Here is a 23,521-nt window from a genome sequence, read left to right as displayed (position 1 = left end):
TTTTCTAATATTTTTTTCCCCTCTTTGTGCTTCAGTTTGGATAATTTCTCTGAAGCTATCTCTAAGTTCACTAATCCCATCTTTTGCTTTGCCCATCTGCAGTTATGGCTATCCAATGAGTCCTTAATTTCAGATACTGTATTATTCAGTTTTAGGATCTAATTTAAATAGAGCTAATTTCTATGAAATCCTCCATTTTTTCAACATTTTTCTTTACAGTATTAATAACAATTATTTCAAACTTCTGTCTACTAATTTCAAATCTCAGTCATCTGTGGGTCTTTTCCACTAGCTAAATTTTCTCCTGATAATGGGTCAAATCTTCCTGCTTTTTGGATATCTTTTTTCTTTTTTATCATGTATCAGACACCATGTATAAAAAGGCTACAGAAACAGAAATCAACGTTATTTTCTCCCAGAGAAGGCACATCTATTCTCGCCAGGCAGCACGGATAAGGGGTGGATCATTTCCATCCAGTTGTGAACTGAACTAGGTTGGGGTTGGCTTGCAACTCTAACTAAACCCAATTCACCTTTGGTTTCAAACATCTCAAGGGTGAGACGTCCTGTGTTTGTTGCAGGCCTTTCCCTACAATGTTGCACTGTTCAATAGAAATATAATGCAAACCACAATTGGGAGCCACCTATGTAAATGAAAATTTACTGGCAGTTACACTGATAAAAGGATTAAAAAAAACAGTGGAAAACAGTTGCAATAATATATTTAACTCAATATATCTAAAATATGGTCACTGCAATATATAATCGATATAAAGATTATTAATGAGGTATTTTTCTTCTTAATTCTTCAAAATCTTCAGTATCTTTTATACTTACAGAATATCTCAATTAGGACTGCCACATTTCAAAAGCAGAACAGTCACATGTAGTCAGTGGCTACTGTACTGAACAGTGCACCTCTAGCATGGCTTTGTCTTTTAAGGAATGTGAAACTTTGAGAAACTCAATTTCTTCTTGCCAGCTCCCTTCCACACTTGATACATAGAAAAAAGCACTGCGGAGGACTGACTGTATGTTTGAGGCTCCTCCAGATTCCAATATGTCACTCTAGCCTACGTGACTGATAAATGTCCCTTGATTTCTACTTCCCACAACAAAATCTCTCTGCTTACAGCCAGACGAAGCAAAAAGTTCCAGAGAGCTGAAAGAGTACCCAGTGTCAAATGTAAAATAGATAGCTAGTGGGAAGCAGTCACATAGCACAGGGAGATCAGCTCGGTGCTTTGTGACCACCTAGAGGGGTGGGATAGGGAGGGTGGGAGGGAGACGCAAGAGGGAGGAGATATGGGGATACATGTATACATATAGCTGATTCACTTTGTTACACAGCAGAAACTCAACACACTATTGTAAAGCAATTATATTCCAATAAAGATGTAAAAAAAAAAAAAAAGTACCCACTGTCCACTTACCTAGAAAGGGTATTTCTCTCTCTGAAATTTAATTCCTCTGGACCTTTTTGTGACATCAATTAATATTTTTTTCTTAAATCAGTTTTGTTGAGATATAACTGACATCCCATAAAGTTTGTCCTTTTGAGGTGTACAATTCAGCATTTTATTTTGTATACTCTCATTTTACTCATTATATATCATTCATTGTACCTCACTACTATCTGATATTAGAACATTTTTATCACCCCCAAAAGAAATTCTATACCCATTAGCAGTCATTCTATTTTCCCCTCCTAGCTAACACTATTCTACTTTCTGTCTGTATGTATTTTTGTCTACTCTGGAAATTTCATATAGATGGAATCACATAATATGTGGCTCTTTGTGTTTGGCTTCTTTCACTTTGCGTTTTTCTAACATCGATCCATATTATAGCATATACTTCATCCCTTTCTATGGCAGAATAATTTTCTATTTTATGGGCATAACACGTTATACTTAACCATTCATCAGTTGATAAACCTTTCTGTAGTTTTGACTTTTTGGATATTATGAATAGTGCTGCCATGAACATTGGTGTGCATGCTTTTGTATGGATATATGTTTCAATTCTCTTGTGTACATACCTAGGAGTTAAATTCCTGCATCATATGGTAACTCTATGTTTAACCTTATGAGAAATTGCCAGTTTTCCACAGTAGATGCACCATTTTACATTCCCACTAGAAATGTAGGAGGGTTCCAATTTCTCCACATCTGTTGCCTTTTATAGTATAACCATGCTAGTGGGTGTCGTTTTGACTTGTATTTCCCTAATGACTAATGGGGTTGAACACCTTTACATGCACTTATTAGCCATTTTTCTATTTCTTTGCATATATATCCAAATCCTTTGTACATTTTTAACTGGTTGTCCATCAATTATTGAGTTGTAAGAGTTTTTTACCTATTCTGGATATAAATCTCTTATCAGGTAGGTGATTTGTAAATATTTTCTCCCATTCTGTGGATTGTCACTTTCTTGATAGAGTCCTTTGCAGCACAAAAGTTTATAATATTGATACAGTTCATTTTATCTATTTTTTCTTTTGTCCCCCATGCCTTTGGTGTCATTTATAAGCAACCATTATCTAATCGGAGGTCACAAAGATTTACTCCTATGCTTCCTTCTATAAGTTTCAGAATTTTAGCTCTTAATTGTACGTCTCTGATCCATTTGACTTAATTTTTGTATATAATGTCAGGTAAGGGTCCAATTTCATGTGGATATACTGATTTCTGAGTACCATTTGTTGAAAAACTATTCTTTACCACTGGATTGTCTTGGCTCCTTTATTAAAAACCAATTGATAGTAAATGTGATGGTTTATTTCTGGACTCTCAATTCTATTATTGATCTGTATGTCTACCTTCATATCAGTACTCCACTAGCTTGATTATTGTTGTTTTGTCATAAATTTTGAAATCTGGAAGTGTGAATCCTCCAACTTTGTTCTTTTCCAAGATTGTTTTGGCTATTCTGAGTTCCTTGAAATTCCATATGAATAATTTTCCATATAGAAACTTTGCCAATTTCTATAAAGAAGCTAGCTGGAATTTTGATGTGGATTATGTTGAATCTGCAGATCATTTTGAGGAGTACTGACATCTAACAATACTAAGTCTTCTGATCTATGTAATTGGGATATAATTCCCGTGTATTTAGATCTTCTTTAATTTCTTTCAACAATGTTTTGTAGTTTTTAGAATGTAAGTTGTGTATTTATTTTGGTAAATTTATTTGTAAGTATTTAATTCTTTTTGATGCTATTATAAATGGAATTGCTTTCTTAATTTCACTTTTAAAGAGTTCATTGCTTATTATTATTGTGAACTGATATTTACACAGTCGTTCCTTGGTATCTGTGGGGGAATGGTCCAGGACGCGCCGGGAATACCAAAATCCATAAATACTCAAGTCCCTTAGAGTCAGCCCTCAATATCCATCGTTCTGTATCCACGGATTCAACCAACCATGGGCTGTGTAGTATTTACTATTGAAAAAAACCCACATATAAGTGGACCCATGCAGTTCAAACCTGTGTTGCTCAAGGGTTAACTATATATTGATTTTTTATCCTGCAACCTTGCTGAACTAGTTTATTGACCCAAAAGTTTTCCAGAGGATACCTTAGGATTTTCTATATACAAGGTCATGTCATCTGCAAAAAGACACAGTTTTATTTCTTCCTTACCATCTGGGTACCTTTTATTTCATTTTCTTGCCCAACTGCCCTGGTTAGAACCTCTAATACAATGCTAAATAGAAGTGGTGACAGCAGATATCTTGTCTTGCTCCTGATCTTAAGGGAAAAGCGCCCAGTCTCTGACTATGAACTATATTAGCTGTGGGTTTTTTATAGATGCCATTTATCACACTGAGGAAGTTAGAAAAAACAAGACCGAAAGAAGAAACACAAAAGGCAGATTAAAAGAAAGAGGAAGTAAAAACATATGGAAAGGGAGCAGGAGAATGACATTACTAAATCACATAATCAGGGGGAGGGACTAAACGATAGAAATATGAATTTAAAAATAACTGAAGAGAATTCTAAAGAAATAGATTCTGAAATGCTCTGCCATTAGATAAGTATATGCTTTTGGAAAAACACATAAAAATTCTGTGTGCCTCGGTTTTGTCAATTAGAAAAAGAAAGTAAGGGCATGTATTCTGTAAACATAAAATAGCTATTATGTACTTTTTGTGTACATATTTATATGTATTTTGTGTGAGGCAGGATGTGAGGCACTGAAGATCTAAAGAGATAATGTACATTTTTAGACTTTATTTTTTGGCATTATATTTCTATATTCTATAAAATAAGTCAAACTATTAAAATAGTGAAATGGATTGAAATGAGATACAGGCAAAGAAGGTAAAAAGTAAAGAAAGAAAAAATATGAAAAGGGAAAAGGTAAAGAATGAAGAAAGATACAGAAAGGGAAGGAAAAATAAGGAAGGTCTGTAAAAATATACAGAAGTGAATAAGAAGAGAGACTGAGGGAAAAAAAGTTCAAGAAGGACAAAGGGGAGGAAGCAATGAAGGGGGCACAGGAGAGCCACATCTCCACAAATGACTGCTGAAGAGCCAGAAAGGGGAAAGGGTAGAGGAAGAGAGGAAGTATCTTAGTGGTTCACTTTATTGATGGTAATAGGGTCTTTTAATATGAAACATATTTCTTTCACCAAAAGGAAAGTAGGAAACTCTTTGAGGACTACTTAGCTCTGAAGTGGAAAAGAAAAGATAAATATACCTAAAAGAATTTCCAAATGTTAGAAAATTAAATTGTTTTCACCCAGAAAGGATTCTGCTGTAATCCTTTCTCTAGATACTGAGGAAGTCAAAATATGAGTTGTGATCTTGGCTCTGTCATTACTTGACTAGAGACAATTATTCTTCTGACTCCTCAGTTTCCCAATCTATAAAATAAGGAAGTTGGATTAGATGATTCCTAAGGCCTACTTCAGTTTTGACATCCTTAAATTTTACGTAAGTTAGCAAAATAAAAACTTATTTAAGGGATGAATACTATAAGCTACCAGAAAAAGTAATACAAGAAAGCAAGCAAGATATACAATTCAATGGCAAAAAATGTCAACACAAATAACAGAAAAAATTGAGAAAACAAAATACCTAGGTCCACTTAAAGTAAAAATAGCTGTAACCCTCTAGGTGGTAAATGTATTACAAAAATCAGAATCTTTCTGAGCAGTAACATTTATTGGAGAACAGGAGAAATTTATTTCTGATAAGAGTGAGAGACTACAACATCTGAAAAACAGACCAGCAGGAAAAATAAGACACTTGTTCATCTGTATTTCTGTGACTTTTCTCACTTGGCATTATTTGCAACTGTACTTTTATGTCTGGCAGCAGTGCCAACTTCAGTACGAATGATATATTATTTTTATCATGTTGATTACATGTGTTCACCAGTTTAGTTGTCCATATATGCTTGGTGTGGTTTGCAAATAGTCAATGACAAAATCCAGAGCATGGCATTTTCACAGAAAGTGTTTACTGTGAAATTTCTCCTTAGAAGTTTGCTTTTCTTTACAGCTTTGATCCATATGACACGCACAGTCCTACATTTCAAATAATGGCTTATAGTTAAGAAAATGCTTCATTTTGATACAATATGACTATATTAGGATATGGTAGTTCTAGAGAGGACCTAATTTTCTCATGTAATTAGAAATTTGGTCAAATTTAAAGTCTGCTAAAATTTTCCAAACTGCGCTTCTTCAGTTTTATGGTGACTTGGTACTTACATTCTGTTATTCATCAACACTTCACAGAAATACTTGATTTGTCTGAATGAATTTAAAAACCCACAACTGAAGAAAATCAGAAAAACCTGGTTTTAAATATCAAAAGATCCCGAATGAAAAGTATTTCTACAGGCCACACTGAGCAAGTTTTATTGATCAGTGTACTTCTTTGCAGTATGAAATTGTTGCAAGATTGAACATAAGAAAATAAACTTACTGGTAAATATCTTTCCTGAGGACAGATCTGCCAAGGGGATTGTCAGCCTGGGGAGCCATAGCAACAGAGCCAATCTTCAGAACCATGGTGTCTTCTTTTGCTGCCTGATTAGCTGTAAAAGAAATAGATCAATGATGTATACAGTAGATCTGTATGCAACTTCATCTTTAAGGAAAATTTTTTGAATAATGGGATAGAGACAAATTAAGATAAGACCATAAATGAGAACAAGGAAAAATTTGTTTAAAATAGAAATATTTAATGCTTTTCTTAACTATTTCCTTTACATCCCAATAAGTAGTTCTCTGGATAGACAATTAAAATGGCAATGAAAAAAAACTCCACTCAACATGTGATATTAATTAAACGTAAGTAATATTGAAGCAGTATGTTTATCTAATTTCATGATCTGATAATACTACATCTTTCTCCCAAGTGATTTTCAGCCCTGGGGTTTCAACACTGCATTGTTGTTTACAAATATATTGAAGGATATCAGAAAGGCAGTAACAAATTCTCAAAGTTACTTGAATTTACACAATTAGTAATAATTAAATACAACGCATGCACACACACACACACACACACACACACACACACATACATACAAACACACAATAGCACGTTAGGCTGTAACATGTCAGCTTAATGCCTGCAATGGTGAAGAAAATAATGGCTGCAATGACAAAGAAAGAAAAAACCCAGTAATTGATTAACACGTAAGGACACTTCAACTTTCTATTCTAGGCACTTTTTAATTTTAATAATTTCTATAGTGGAATTACTTGAGAAATAGTAATTTCACACTTGTGTAAAAGTTCTGCTTCCTAATGGAATCTAAAGCTAAGTATTCTCAGAAAACAATAAAAGGTAAAAAGGTATATTAATTCTGATTCTTTTCTCTATACTGAAAAAAAAATTTTATCACATGTTCTCATGATAAAAAGCCCAACAATTTTTCTATAAGTCACTGGCTAATTTAATGTCTTTTTCTAAAAATTATTTGGAATGAAAAGGTGTTCTTGATGGCCCCATTAATTTACATTAAATTTTACTCCCTATTCCCCCACAGATGAGTCTACTGTAGTAGCTGTTTAAAATTGTTAACAATATACAACTTTTTGGGTTGTGAAGAAAACATATACTAAAATTCATAATTTCTCTCAAAGAACAACCATCTGCCACAAACGGAACAGAAAAGGACTGGCTGCAAGACCTCAGGAATATCCTGAACAGAACATGCCTACAAAGGCATACAATCCATATTTCCCAAACTGTGGTGGCCAAAGAATGCAAAAGCTAAGAGATTATTTCCAGCTGCTTCAGCAGAACACTCAGTATGGTCTGACTTAGATTAGTCTAAAAGAGAAAGTCAGAATTAAGAAAATCAAGAAAAGTAAGAAGAAAGATATTCAGTGAGGAAAAGAAAGAACCAAAATAAGATGTACATAAAGGGAGAGGCAAAATGGCAGGGGAAGGGGAAGGACAGCAAAAGGGGAAGAAAGAGACAAGCTATCATAATAAATATTAGCATGTGGATGCTACAATAAAGATGGTATTTTTAAATGTCCATAGCAAAAAAGATCAAATAGAAAACTACTTCTCATGCAGTTGTACTATTTTCAAATGACTAGAGGTCTGGCTTGATTATAGGTCCTTATACTATGAACACTGTTTACATTTCATAGATCTTGCATTTTAATGCCACGCTTATCAAATAGTTCCATGTGGGTAAAAACCTCTGATTAAGCAGAAGGCCTCAATTAAATCAATAAATAGTAAGCCTGGAGAAAAGAGCATACCACAAAAGTGCAATTAGTGTACTTGCTAACTGTTCTTCTAGGCTACGGATACTACCGACCATATGAAAGTCAGAAATGTAATAGAAACACTGCAGCAAATGAGGTACATATGGAAGAAAAATGACGTACTTGGTGTTACATACAAAGCCAGATCCAAGAACAGAATTCTGTTTCTGTTAGAGCCAAAACTATTCTCACTATATTAAACTGACTATGAAGTTATAATAATAATGATAAAAAGCACTTAATGCAGATCATCCACAAACTAAATTAAAACAATCAATTTTATTACAGAAAGTATTCAGCTTATCAAAATGTACCTTTGAGATATACAAAAAAATAATAATAATAGATATTTATGCAAGAAAGTGCCTTGAGTCATTTCTTTAGTTACTTTATAGTTGGCAAAAAAACAAGCTTCCTTTTTTTTTTTTAATTTTGGTATTCTTGTTTTTTCTTTAATAAAAACGTAAAAACATTTGAAGTTTGCAAATTTCATACCAATACAAGCAAACAGTACCATTAACAGAAACAGCTGAAGATTAGGGGAAAGATGATGATTCCATATAGGTTAATACACATTTTGTATAAACAGCTGAACTGTGGTGGGAGTGGTGGTAGCTGTAGGCAGTGGTTGAAGGTGTACGCGGGCAAGACTTCTGGGTCCTTGCTCTGGCAAGGATCAGACAAGAGATGTGGTCCACCTGGTCAGAGCTCGCAGCTAAGACTGCAGTCAAAGGCAAGACTCCTGAGCCAACATCATGCACCACAGATCTTCTCTCTTTCTGTCCATCCAGAACTGGAGGGTATAACTCTCCCTGACAAAGCCTATTCATGCTATCTATGAGAGGCTCTAATAATTAACTCTGGGCCTTCCAACCTAATATGAATGTTGGTAGGTAATGCAACATCTTACTGGTGAATTACTCTTCATGAATTTATCTATCCCCACCTTGAACTTAACTATATATATATATTTTTTTTAAAGAACTTTATTGGAATATAATTGCTTCACAGTACCGTGTTAGTTTCTGTTGCACAACAAAGCGAATCACCATATGCATACACATGTCCCCATATCCCCTCCCTCTTGAGCCTCCCTCCCATCCTCCCTATCCCACCCCTCTAGGTCATCGCAAAGCACCGAGCTGATCTCCCTGTGCTCTGCTGCTGCTTCCCACCAGCCAAAAATTTTACATTCAGTAGTGTATATATGCTGAAGCTACTCTCACTTCGCCCCAGCTTCACCCTCCCACCCCGTCATCAAGCCCATTCTCTATACGTCTACCTCTTTATTCCTATTCTGCAACTAGGTTCATCACTACCACTTTTTTTAGATTATAAATATATATATGTGTATATATATATATATATATATATATATATGTGGTAGCATACAGTAGTTGTTTTTCTCTTTCTGACTTCACTCTGTATGACAGACTCTAGGTCTATCCACCTCACTACAAATAACTCAATTTCGTTTCTTTTTATGGCTAATATTCCATTGTATATATGTGCCACATCTTCTTTATCCATTCATCTGTCGATGGACATTTAGGTTGCTTCCATGTCCTAGCTATTGTAAATAGTGCTGCAATGAACACTGTGGTACATGACTCTTTCTGAATTATGGTTTGCTCAGGGTATATGCCCAGTAGTGGGATTGCTGGGTCATATGGTAATTCTATTTTTAGTTTTTTAAGGAACATCCATACTGTTTTCCATAGTGGCTGTATCAATTTACATTCCCACCAACAGTGAAACAGGGTTCCCTTTTCTCCAAACCCTCTCCGGCATTTGTTGTTTGTTGATTTTTTGATGATGGCCATTCTGACCAGTGTGACCAACTACGCACTATAGTTTTGATTTGTGTTTCTCTAATGATTAGTGATATTGAGCATCCTTTCATGTGTTTGTTGGCAATCTGTATATCTTCTTTGGAAAAATGTCTATTTAGAGCTTCTGCCCATTTTTGGATTGGGTTGTTTGTTTTATTGATATTGAGCAGGCTGAGCTTCTTGTATATTTTGGAGATTAATCCTTTGTCAGTTGCTTCCTTTGCAAACATTTTCTCCCATTCTGAAGGTGGTCTTTTGGACTTGTTTATGGTTTCCTTTGCTGTGCAAAAGCTTTTCAGTTTCATTAGGTGCCATTTGTTTATTTTAATTTCCATTTCTCTAGGAGGTGGGTCAAAAAAGGATCTTGCTGTGATTTATGTCATACAGTGGTCTGCCTATGTTTTCCTCTAGAGTTTTATAGTGTCTGGTCTTACATTTAGGTCTTTAATGCATTTTGAGTTTATTTTTGTGTTTGGTGTTATGGACTGTTCTAATTTCATCTTTTACATGTAGCTGTCCAGTTTTCCCAGCACCACTTATCGAAGAGGCGGTCTTTTCTCCATTGTATGTTCTTACCTCCTTTGTCGTAAATTAGGTGCCCATAAGTGCATGGGCTTATCTCTGGGCATTCTATCCTGTACCATTGATCTATATTTCTGTTTTTGTACCAGTACCATACTGTCTTGATTACTGTAGCTTTGTGGTATACTTTGAAGTCGGGGAGCATGATTCCTCCAACTCCATTTTTCTTTCTCAAGATTGCTTTGGCGGACTTGAGGACATGGGGAGGGGGAAAGGTAAGCTGAGACAAAGAAAGAAAGTGGCATGGACATATATACACTACCAAATGTAAAACTGATAACTAGTAGGAAGCACCTGCATAGCACAGGAAGATCAGCTTGGTGCTTTGTGACCACCTAGAGGGGTGGGATACGGAGGATGGGAGGGAGGGAGACGCAAGAGGGAAGATATATGGGGATATATGTATATGTATAGCTGATTCACTTTGTTATAAAGCAGAAACTAACACACCATTGTAAGGCAATTATACTCCAATAAAGATGTTAAAAAAAAAAAAGATTGCTTTGGCTATTTGGGGTCTCTTCTGTTTCCCTACGAATTGTAAGATTTTTCGTTCTAATTCGGTGAAGAATGCCACTGGTGGTTTGATAGGGATTGCACTGAATTTGTAGATTGCTTTGAGGAGTAGAGTCAGTTTCACAATGTTGATTCTTCCAATCCAAGAACATGGTATATTTCTCTGTTTATGTCATCATTAATTTCTTTCATCAGTTTTTTACAGTTTTCTGAGTAAAAGTCTTTCACCTCCTTAGGCAGGTTTATTCCTAGGTATTTTATTCTTTTTGTTGCAATGGTAAATGGGAGTGTTTCCTTAACTTCTCTTTCTGATTTTTTGTTGTTGGTGTATAGGAATGCCAGAGATTTCTATGCATTAATTTTGTATCTGGCAACCTTACCACATGCATTGATTAGTTCTAGGAGTTTTCTGGTGGCATCTTTAGGATTTTCTACGTATAGTATCATGTCATTGGCAAAGAGAGACAGTTTTACTTCTTCTTTTCCAATTTGGATTCCTTTTACGTCTTTTTCTTCTCTGATTGTCGTGGCTAGGACTTCCAAAACTACGTTGAATAATAGTGGTGAGAGTGGACATCCTTGTCTTCTTCCTGATCTTAGTGGAAATGCTTTCAGTTTTTCACCATTGAGTATGACGCTTGCTGTGGGTTTGTCACATATGGCCTTTATTATGTTGAGGTAGGCAGCCTCTATGCCCATTTTCTGGAGAGTTTTTATCATAAATGGGTGTTGAATTTTGTGAAAAGCTTTTTCTGCATCTATTGACATGATCATATGCTTTTTATTCCTTAATCTGTTAATATAGTGTATCACATTGAGTGATTTGCATATATTGAAGAATCCTTGCTTCCCTGGGATAAATCCCACTTGATCATGCTGTATGATCCGTTTTTTGTGTGTGTGTGTGTGTGGTACGCGGGCCTCTCACTGTTGTGGCCTCTCCCGTTGCGGAGCACAGGCTCCGGACGCGCAGGCTCAGCGGCCATGGCTCACGGGCCCAGCCACTCCGCGGCATGTGGGATCTTCCCAGACCGGGGCACGAACCTGCATCCCCTGCATCGGCAGGTGGACTCTCAACCACTGAGCCACCAGGGAAACCCTGTATGATCCTTTTAATGTGCTGTTGGATTGTTTGCTAGCATTTTGTTGAGGATTTTTGCATCTATGTTCATCAGTGATATTGGTCTACAATTTCCTTTTTTGTGTGATATCTTTTTCTAGTTTTGGTATCAGGGTAACGGTGGCTTCGTAGAATGAATTTGGGAGTGTTTCTCCCTCTGCAACTTTTTGGAAGAGTTTGAGAAGGATCGGTATTAGCTCTTCTCTAAATGTTTGATAGAATTCGCCTGTGAAGCCATCTGGTCCTGGACTATTGTTTGTTAGAAGGTTTTCAATTACCGTTTCAATGTCATTACTTGTGATTCGTCTGTTTATATTTTCTAATTCTTCCTGGTTCAGTCTTTGAAAATTGTACCTTTCCAAGAATTTGTCCATTTCTTTGTGGTTGTCCATTTAATTGGCATATACTTGTTTGCAGTAGTCTCTTATAATCCTTTGTATTACTGCAGTGTCAGTTGTGATTTTTCCTTTTTCATTTCTAATTTTATTGATTTGTGTCCTCTTCCTTTTTTTCTTGATGAGTCTGCCTAATGGTTTATCAATTATGTTTATCTTCTCAAAGAACCAGCTTTTAGTTTTATTGATCTTTGCTACTGTTTTCTTCATTTCCATTTCATTTATTTCTGTTCTGATCTTTATGATTTCTTTCCTTCTACTGACTTTGGGTTTTCTTTGTTCTTCTTTCTCTAGTTGTTATAAGTGTAGTGTAGATTGTTTATTTGAGATTTTTCTTGTTTCTTGGGGTGAGACTGAATTACTATAAACTTCCCTCTTAGAACTGCTTTTGCTGCGTCCCATAGGTTTTGGGTCTTCATGTTTTTATTGTCATTTGTTTCTACGTATTTTTAAATTTCTTCTTTGATTTCTTCAGTGATCTCTTGGTTATTTAGTAGTGCACTGTTTAGCTTCCAGGTATTTGTGTCTTTTACAGTGTTTTTCCTGTAACTGATTTCAAATCTCACAGCTTTGTGGTCAGAAAAGATGTTTGATATGATTTCAATTATCTTAAATATTCTGAGGCTTGATTTGTGACCCAAGATGTGATCTATCCAGGAGAATGTTCCATGTGCACTTGAGAAGAAAGTGTATTCTGTCACTTTTGGGTGGAATGTTCTATAAATATCAATTCGATCTATCTGGTCTATTGTGTCATTTAAAGCTGTGTTTCCTTATTTATTTTCTGTTAGGATGATCTGTCCATTGGAATAAGTGGGGTGTATAAGTCCCCTACTATTATTGTGTTACCGTCGATTTCTCTTTTCATGGTTGTTGGCATTTTCCTTATGTACTGAGGTGCTCCTATGTTGGGTGCATAAACATTTATAATTGTTATATCTTCTTGGATTGATCCTTTGGTCATTATGTAGTGTCCCTCCTTACCTCTTGTATCAGTCTTTAAAGTCAATTTTATCTGATATGTGTATTGCTACTCCAGCTTTCTTCTGATTTCCATTTGCATGGAATATCTTTTTCCATACCTTTACTTTCAATGTATCCCTAGGTCTGAAGTGGGTCTCTTGTAGACAGCATACATATGGGTCTTGTTTTTGTATCCATTCAGCCAGTCTGTGTCTTTTGGTTGAGGCATTTAATCTATTTACACTCAAGGTTATTATCTATATGTATGTTTCTATCACCATTTTCTTAATTGTTTTGGGTTTGTTTTGTGGGTATTTTTCTTCTCTTGTGTTTCTTGATTAGAGAAGTTTCTTTAGCATTTGCTGTAAAGCTGGTTTGGTGGTGCCAAATTCTCATAGCTTTTGCTTGTCTGAAAAGCTTTTGACTTCTCCATTGAATCTGAATGATCCTTGCTGGGTAATCTTGCTTCTAGGTTTTTCTCTTTCATCTCTTTAAATATATCCTGCCACTCCCTTCTGGCCTGCAGAGTATCCACCGAAAAATCAGCTGATAACCTTATGCGGATTCCTTTGTATGCTATTTTTTTGTTTTTCTCTTGATGCTTTTAATATTTCTTATTTGAATTTAATTTTTGTTAGTTTATTTAATATGTGTCTTTTTGTGTTTTTCCTCGGGTTTATCCTGTATGGAACTTGCTGTGCTTCCTGGATTTGGGTGACTATGTCCTTTCCCATGTTAGAGAAGTTTTCCACTATAATCTCTTCAAATATTTTCTCAGACCCTTTCTTTTTCTCTTCTTCTTCTGGAACTCCTAGAATTCGTATGTTGGTGCGTTTAGCATTGTCCCAGAGGTCTCTGTGATAGTCTTCAATTCTTTTCATTCTTTTTTCTTTATTCTGCTCCTCGGCAGTTATTTCCACCATTTTGTCTTCCAGCTCATTTATTCATTCTTCTGCCTTGGTTATTTTGTTATTGATTCCTCTAGTGTATTTTTCATTTCAGTTATTTTGTTGTTCATCTCTCTTTGTTTGTTCTTTAGTTCTTCTAGATCTTTGTTAAACATTTCTTGTATTCTCTCAATCTATATTTCCATTCTATTTCCGAGATTCTGTATCATCTTTCTCATTACTCTGAATTCTTTTCCAGGTAGATTGCCTATTTCCTCTCATTTATTTGGTCCTGTAGGTCTTGTACCTTGCTCCTTTATCTGTGACATATTTTTTGCTGTCTCTTTTTTTTTTTTTTAATGAGTGGGATTGTGTTTCTGTTTTATTGGTTGTTTGGCATGAAGCTTCCAACACTGGAGTTTGTAGGCTATTGGGTAGAGCTGGGTCTTGGTGCTGAGATGAGGACCTCTCTGAGACCTCACTCTGATGAATATTCCCTGGGGTCTGAGGTTCTCTGTTAGCCCAGTGGTTTGGACCTGGAGCTCCCACCACAGGAGCTTCCGCCTGACCCCGGGCTCGCGAACCAAGATCCTGCAAGCCACATGGGGTGGCCAAAAAAAAAGAGAGAATAACAAGGTAAAAAATAAATTTAGACTAGGAAACTGACAGATATGTTAGAAAGTATATAAAAATAAAAATATAGATGAATCAACAACCGGAAGGTACATCAGTACCGCAATAGGAAGAAAGAGGAAGAGGGGGGAAAAAAACAGTGTGTGTGTGTGGGAAGGCCTTGGCTGTGGAAGGCGGGGCCTAAGCCAGGGCGAGGTTTGGGCAGTGGGTGGGGCCAATGCTCAGGACCACAGGGCAGGAAAAGGCCATGGGGTCCATGGGGGGTGGGGTTTAGGCTCAAGAAACAGAAGGGGCCCAGGCATGCCCTCCACCCCTGGTCTCAGAGGGCAGCGGACCTCACCTGGGAGCCCAGCAGGCTTCCTGAGCTCCAATGGGCAGGGCAAACACGCTCCTCTCCTCTCCTGCTCCTCTGGTCTGGGGTCTGGGAGGGCCCCTCCGGCCTGCCTCTCCTGATCTCCCCGGCCTCCCTCCTATGCCCCCAAGGACCCACACAGCCTGGAGGGGGCTTGGAGGGCAGGGTATCAGCCTGGGAGCTCAACAGGCTCCCCGTGCCTGAATGGGTGGGGCAATCGCCCTCCGCTCCTCTCCCGCTCCTTCCCAAAGGCCCCTCCCACCTGCCTCTCCTGTTCTCCCCTCTGCCTCCTTCCTATGCCCCCAGTACCCACATGACCTGGAGGGGGCTTTGGAGGGCAGGGGATCTGCCTGGGAGCTCAGCAGGCTTCCCTGGCCTGAGTGGGCGGGGCAAATACCCTCTGCTCCTCTCCTGCTCCTCCCACAGGGCCCCTCCCACCTGCCTCTCCTGATCTCCCCAGCCTCCCTCCTATGACCCAAGGACCCACATGGCCTGGATGGGGCTTTGGAGTGGGGGGAACCGGCTTGGGCGCTCAGCAGGCTCCCTGGCCCAAGTGGGCCAGGCAATTGCCCTCCACTCCTCTCCCGCTCTTCCTGGAGAGTCCCTCCCACCTGCCTCTTATGACCTCCCCAGCCTCAGGGGTGCCGATCCTTTCTGGCCTCCACTTCTCCTCCCCTCTCAGTCCCCCTATGTGCTACCGGTTCAATCTGGGGTTCCTCCCATCCCCTTGGGCATCAGAGTCCTCCACTGGCAGCCAGCAGGCACCCTGGTTGTGGGGAGATGCTAACTCCGCGTCTTCCCACACAGCCATCTTGACTCCACCTCAAAGCTTCTCTTTTTTCGTTTACTTCACCTGCATTTACTAGTTGGACCAAATGAGGAAATGTTCCCTCTAGAAGCATTTTCAACACGAAAATGAATGCCTTCCTTCTTTGCTTTAACTGTATTTTTAAAAATTAAGTCTCATGAGGAACTACTCACTCTAGAAGACTCATTAGATCTAAAACTCAGTCCTCTGTTATGAAATAAGTAGCTCTAGCTGGAAGCCAAACACCTGTAGATTCAGAATCTTGATAACTGCACATAAAGCAAGCAATATTCAAGTCAAAAACCAGACTTTCAATATCACTTCTTTAAATATTAGAATGTTAAATATAATTTTCTTATTGTTAAATGAATTTTAAGATGAACTATTATAAACTTTTACATTTACTGTAAAATGAAACATGAGTCGAAAGATTTTATCTTTTCTTGAGGCAAGAGTATGTATTGAAAATGAAAAGGCTATGAACTCTGAAATTATGAGCTTGTATAAGTAACCAAAAGCTTAAATAAGGAGCAGAATTTTCATGTAATTGTCAGACAAAGTCAGACTGTTGATCATAACTAAGTTTCCTTAAATTCAACATAAAATAAAAGCATTTTAGAGACTTCAACTTTTCCTTTAAGATTCTCAATATAAACTCTACATAATAAAACATCTGAAGTCTCAAGTTTTATAAAGCCAGAATTATACTGACAACCCTACACAAAGCCATCAACAAAAGGTTTTATTAGTTATTGTCATACTTGCAGTTGAAGACAGAGAGAAGGTTCAATAAATGTGTAACCTAATGATTATGTATATTAATGGGAAATGTAGTTGCATCTAGTTTACCAATCATCTCTGATCAACAGGCACAAATTGCTTGGAGATAGTTTTATAAAATAGTTCCTGCTGAGAAGTATGATATAGGAGCATTTTAGTATGCTATCACACTCAGTAAGACATAATTTACATTTGGTTTAATTAATCTGATAAAAATATTATGACCATTTGAATTAAGAGTAGCAATGCCGAAAGATAACGTGTCAAAAAAATCTAACATAATATGTCAAAACCTTTGAATTTTTGGCATGCATTTTTATATACTTTTTTGTGGAGAGCCACATAGTTTGGCAATTCATAACATCTCAGGTAGATACAGATATGAGAACAGGTGCAAGTAAAGATATGTACATGTAGATATAAATATAGATATATACCTAGAGAGACACACACACAAACACACACACACACACACACACACACACACGGCAAAAACACCCCAAAAATGAAAAGACATATGCAATACAATGTAGGTCAAACAAAAGGCTTAACACAAAAAGCTCTTAACAAATGATGAAGATGAGCAACTCCTTAGAAAAAAAGTGTACTTTTCATTAATGAGACTGAGAAAAGACCAAAAAAGTTTCATAAACCTCTGTTAGAATGACAGTGTGGAAACAGTATACACTGCTACAGCCATTTAGGGGGGCATTTTGACATCCCTTAATATTTTGAAGATATTTATACCCTTTGATCTAGCAATCCTTTTGCTAGGAATTTATTTTATATATACTCACCCAAGTCATGAAGAATGCCACTAAAAAGGTGTTTATTACAAAAAGTATTCACACAAGCAAAGGATTAAAATTAACCAAAAGTCCACAGAGAAATGTGGCAGACCATATTTTCCAAAGATGGCTATAACAAGATCCCACCCGCAGCCTCACCGCATACTCTTATTCAAGGTTACCTGCTTAGCAGGTGCTTAGGGATCAGAATTTTGAACTTATACCTTAAAAATCCCACCACAGGCACCACCAAAAAAAAAAAAAGAAAAAAGCAGCTTTAAAAATAAAATAGCAAGAGTTTAGAAATTTTCTTGCAATTACAATCAATTGGAGATTCTCCTAGTTATAGCAGTCAAATGGGAAATTTAAACCAACATCAACAAAACTGTGTGATATATAGTATTAGTCATGAAACATAACTAATTGGTCATAAAACAATAAGCCAACAAATGACAAACAAACAAAACAAATGCACACACAAGGGAAATAAAGCTGTTCCTTTCCCACCCTTTTCTCAAATAGCCAGATCTGTATTCCTTCAGACATCTACACAAATCAATGAAACACAAGAACCTGTTTCAATAAACCACCACTGAGTATGACATAAAAATGAAGCTAGAGTTAACCACGGAAACTGCTGACCTGTGTCTCATTGTGAAGGTGCTCAGCACACAGGTACTACCACCCCTACTAAGAGGGAGCTCCCATTGCTCTTCCCGTTGACTCAACTATGCCTGCACATCAGTATTGTTCAGAAAATACCATAAATCCTGTCCTAGTCAAAAGGGCTTCCAAGCAGATTGATGGTTACTCAAAAACACAGAATCCTAAACAAAGAACTACATATAAGCCAGCAATTTCACTCCTAGGTATATATCCAAAAGAATTAAAAATGGGCTCAAACAGACGTTTGTATATAGTAGCATTACTCACAATAGCCAACCCAACAGTGGAAACAACCTAAGTATCTGATAGAGACTGGATAAACAAAATGGGGTGTATCTACACAATAGATATTATTCGGGCATAAAAAGAAATGAAACTGTGATACATGCTACAACACGAATGGACCCGGAAAACATTATGCTAAGTGAAATAAGCCAGACACAAAAGGACAAATATTCTGTGATTCAACTTTTATGAAATATCTAGAAGAGGAAAATTCAGAGAGACAGAAAGTAAATTAGAGGTTACCAAGGGGGAGTTACGGCTTAATATATAAGGTATAGAGTTACGGTTTGGGGTGATGAAAACATTTTGGAAATAGACAGTGGTGAAGGCTGCACAAGACTGTCAATATAATTTATGCCATTAATGCAGTGTGTGGTGTGTTTGCTAATTTTTTAAAGCAATTTTTAATTCTCTTAGGTATATAGAACACAACATTTGAGTTTAACAAAACAACTGAAAGTATAAGCTTTACTAGCAAAAGACCTAAAGAAAAAAAATCTCATATTTCTTACTCTAGTAATTAGTAGAGTCAGAAACATACCCAATATTTTGATATAACTCCTAAAGATTTAGTTGTAAAGTGACTATAACATATTTACTCTTTTTAAAATACACCAAACTGCAACCTACAACCTGCTACCATATTACAAAAAGAAAAACTAAAGTCCTTAGATGTAGGTTATTGAAAATCAGAGCAAAAAAAAAAAAAAATTCTGAAAACATACCTTCAATACTTGGCTGCATTTCTTCTGTTTTTGGAACAAAAATTCTGATTACACTTGTGTTTATATAAATCAAAGGTAAATTGCGTGAAGTCAGCGTATGGGTCCTCATGGGCTGACCAGGAGATTTTCTTTTCTCTTTTTGGGTCCTTGGTAGTTTTGCTTGAAATATACTTGCAATGGCATTAAGTAAAGGAAAACAAAGGACAATATCAAAGGCTTGTGCTGAAAGAAGTATTTCATGAAGAAAATGAGGGGAACCATCTGTTAAACCTTCAGGTAACTTATGAAAACTTCTTCGCTCATTTCTTGATGTTAACTTGTGGCGAACATTTTTTGTTACAGCTTTTGTATATGTCAAAGAGAGAAATCCATGCTGCTGATGAGAGCCATCTAGAAGTTTTGCAGTTGTCTGTTCCAGAAAAAGGAAATCACAATACATGTTTATTAAAAAAAGGGGAAAAAAACACAAAACAAACTATTTGAAAGCAGAAAACAATCTCAGTTGATACTTTAATCTTTTATCACGTCCACACTTTTTTTTTCATGACTGGTCAGCTGTTTATTACAAATAAAAAAATAAAAGCATACTTCTTAATGAGCACATTACTGATCAAGTCCATAAACAGGGCAAAAGCCTCTAAGACAAAATGACTGAACTTGAAGTTAGGAATCCTGAATTGTAGTTCTAGATCTTGAGTGAGGTAATTAACCTCTTTGTGCTTGTTTCTATAATTTCTACTTTTTCTGTAACGTTCAGAATTTAGAACAGATCGTATCTAGATTTATCTTTTCATTCTTGATAATTTTTCATTAAGAGTAGTAATATGCCGTCATAATTTGGGTCAGAGAGGGGTTTTCTACGCACGCGAAATTGAAATACCATGTTATGTATTTCCATTTGTGAAATGGAACCAATAGTTTTCCTGAACCAATTAATGTACATAAAATTCTAATTTGCATATTACTCAAAATAAAATTAGACTTAAGTTGTTATATTCCACATTCCCAACCCCTCTTCCCAAGGCCTGATGAAGATTTTTAGGTATTAGAGTCCAAAGAGTGATGTTAAGAGAGGAAGTGAACCGAGGAAGAAGAACAAGAAGGAAATACATTCACATAAAAAAGAAAAAAGTTAGAAGTAGCAAAGCAGCAATGTGTTTGAGCCTGTTATCCCATCACTAGTAAACCTCTTCTACTTCCATTTTCTTCCTCTCATTTTGTTGCCTATCACCTAATGAAAAGAAAATAGTATGAAATTCAGTTTTTACTGTTACTTTTGTTTTTAACCTGGACTTTATAATGAAGAAAGGTGAGATAAAATTTACCTTTGCATATGTTTTTTTCTCAAAGTTAATTTTCTCCCCATTAAAAAAAACTTGGAAAGCAGGCATTACATGAACATGCAATATAATCACTTTTCATATAATTGTCCTGCCCTTAAAGCATTTTTTACTATTTCCAACTTTCTCACTGCCTCTTATCTAACTCCCCTTTCTTTTTGCTTTCTACACTCAAAATCAAAGGAAATACAGTAAAACAAGAAAAAGTGATCCCAGTCTTATCGCTATGATGCTAGATTGCAGGCAACAGTGGATGGAGAAGGGTGCTGTGGTATGGCCCCAATGGAAGAGGCCACAGCAACAGTGTCTCTAGGTGTCTCAACCAGGAATTAGGGTGGGGAGGGGTAGAATCAACCACTAATCTAAATAACCCACCTCAAATCTTAATTAATGGCAACATCTGAATCCTGGAAATAGTATAAAAAGTGTTTCAATGTATAAATGTTTTGATTTGGGAAAGATATTTTTAAACATATTGAATGTAGGTACTCTTGAAAGGTCAACACCCATGAGAGCAAGTGTGTTGAACTGCTATATCCCTAACTCCCCTAATAAAAGGCGGGAAAAATTAAAGAATGAACGAATACTAACTGGAGTTGAGATAATATAAATATTACTTTTCATGTAGTAATAATCAATATTTTATACTATTTAAAGTGAAAAGTTAGAAAGCAATGATGATTACTGAAATGTTAAGAAAATTTAAAAATTTAGAAAAATTGATAAAATTTTAAAGGGCATTAACATGGTATCTTAAATGGGAGTGAAATCCAAAAGGGAGGGGATATATGTATATGTATGGCTGATTCATTTTGCTGTGCAGTAGAAGCTAACACTGTAAAGCAACTATACTCCAATAAAAATTAATTTTAAAAAACTCAAAAAAAGGGGCATTAACAATAATTTTGGTTTTCTTTCATGAATACATGTTAAAATAAAGAAAGTTCCTCATGGATGCTAATGAACAATTGAAGAGAAGAAAATAAATATAAACAGAGCTTCCATTAACATAAAAAATTTTCCAGACTAGACTAGAAAAAATTCAAAATCAGAAACTAGTATTTGCTATGCAAATACAATGTTAAACACTAGATCTAAGAACGCAATTATTTAAAATATTTGTCTAATTTTTACACTCTTTTTAAAGATATATGTCTTAAATTCCTTTTGAGCTACAGAAAAGGGGAAGGAAAGAAATACTAGTTTACACATGCTAAGAAAATGTCTAATAATGTTTGCACTGATTTAATAGTTTCTTAAGAAAACTGCTATTACCATTGTGATAATCTGCTCTTAACATTTAAAAATTACATGCATTTTTATTGACTTAAAAAATGTCACTTAAAAGAACTTGCTTAATAACATATTCAGATATTTTGTACCACTAGGGAAAAAAAGGTTCTAAACTTCTAAAACCCACTGATATACAGTCTACCGTTCATCTTCCGTCCAGTACATGACAGACGTACAGCCTTGTCCAGATATAACAGGCACCAAATAAGGTACTTGGAGTTAGTTCTGAGAAGGAAATGGTATAATAATAGGGAAAAAAAGCAATGTAAGGAAGAATCATAAAAGGAATGACAAAAGCAGTATGGTCAACTCTTGATCATTCAATACATGTATAATTTAACAAGCATATTCAACATCCTACTTTGATTTTCTAATGCTGATGGTAAAAGTAGTTTATATTCACAAAACCAGAATGACAAATAGCATACTCAAGTAACCCAGAAACAAATTATAGTGAAAACCAGTCTATCATTTAAGAATACATTATAGTTCATTTACAAAGTGAATGATACAGAGGAAGATGAAAATCAAGAGTTGACTCTATGGATAGTTCAATTCCTTCTCTGGGTTCCTGTTAATGGGAGTTCTGTAGCATAATTTAAAAATGATTTCTTACAGAAGGAAAGAAGCCAGAGCAATTACTGAAAGGGTCCTGCTTGCTGATGGGTCGAACCAACAAGGTGCGTCTGTTCAGCTTGTCAGTACAGGAAAGGAAGACACCTCCACATTGCCCCAGAGACCAACACTCTTCCCCAAGGCTTGAGGTGATGGACAGGAGCAAAGAAGGTGAAAAGACAAAAAGCAATAAAAGCCATAAGCAAAAAAATCTGGATAGTTTTAATTCTGCTCAAGTTTGCATAGGTTTAGGTTTGAGCCACTGCTAGGTATGGCCTCTGCCTGGACCATCTTCTGCAAAAGCATTGTTAATGGAAGTAAACAAAAAATAGTTGCTTTTAATGTAAATGACTACTTTTAATTTATAATAAAGAACAATCCAACATGAACTCACTTATGAATAGGAAAAACTTCTAAAAGGTCAACATAATAATACATTAATGGTAAAGTATATTAATAAAAGCAATCCTACCTTTGTGTTATTGAAAAATTTACTTAATTGCTCTAACAGGAAAATGGATACAAAACACAAGCAGCTTAAAGGAAGTAATAGTTTTATTTTATAATGTAATATTGGAAGAAAAGGTCAAAAAGAATTTACTGAGCTCTAATTCGTGTAACCATTAGTCCCGTTGCATGAAAGAACAAAGAAAAACAGTTTATAATATATTTTTTAAAAATCATAATTACTAAATGAGTCTCACCACAGGTTTTTCTTTGCACTGTAGAAATACTCCTTCAAAATGTCCTGACTGCCAACCTTCCCCTGGCCTGGAAAACATAAGTTCACCTTATCTGTTCTCTTCAATTTTTCTGAGTTAAAAAAATTGAGCATATATAACTATTTCAAGTAGTTCTGATGTAAACAACACTACACTGAACTAAAACGTGGATCTGACAATGCAATCAACAGAACAATTTACATTAGCACCACACCCTGGTAGTTCTTCAGAGAAGCATTTGTCTTAATGATAAATTCTATATTTACGAAGGTTATTTTTCTTTCTCACCCATGAGACTCTAAGGTCCATAAGGACATGGTTTATGTCTATTTTTGTTAAACACTATATTCCTAGTGCTTAGCATAGTGCTTGGGACATAATATACATTCAGTAAATATTTTGATTAAATGAATGAATAAATTATCTAAATATTTAAAACTTACATAAATTTAACAGTAAAATCATTG

At 36.0% G+C, this 23,521-nt stretch overlaps 1 protein-coding gene across 7 annotated transcripts in view; it reads right to left on the bottom strand.

Moving 5' to 3' along the window:
• Nucleotides 1-23,521, bottom strand: part of VPS13B (vacuolar protein sorting 13 homolog B) — a 797,029-nt gene that overhangs the window by 357,025 nt on the left and 416,483 nt on the right. For 2 of the 7 annotated variants that reach the window (XM_033843006.2, XM_073794624.1), the window contains 3 exons: nt 22,334-22,475; nt 19,085-19,493; nt 5,945-6,056 (listed from right to left, as the gene is read on the bottom strand). In XM_033843006.2, coding sequence (XP_033698897.1) covers nt 5,945-6,056; nt 19,085-19,493; nt 22,334-22,475 — 663 coding nt within the window. Of the gene's footprint in view, nt 1-5,944; nt 6,057-19,084; nt 19,494-22,333; nt 22,476-23,036; nt 23,146-23,521 lie in introns of those variants that run through there. The other 5 variants (XM_073794625.1, XM_073794626.1, XR_012327280.1 and 2 more) reach the window with 4 other exon arrangements.

This window comes from Tursiops truncatus, chromosome 17 (genome assembly GCF_011762595.2).
Source record: "Tursiops truncatus isolate mTurTru1 chromosome 17, mTurTru1.mat.Y, whole genome shotgun sequence".
NCBI lineage: Eukaryota > Metazoa > Chordata > Mammalia > Artiodactyla > Delphinidae > Tursiops > Tursiops truncatus.
Note: the sequence above shows the minus strand (reverse complement) of the source record. Positions and strands in the feature narration are given on the sequence as shown.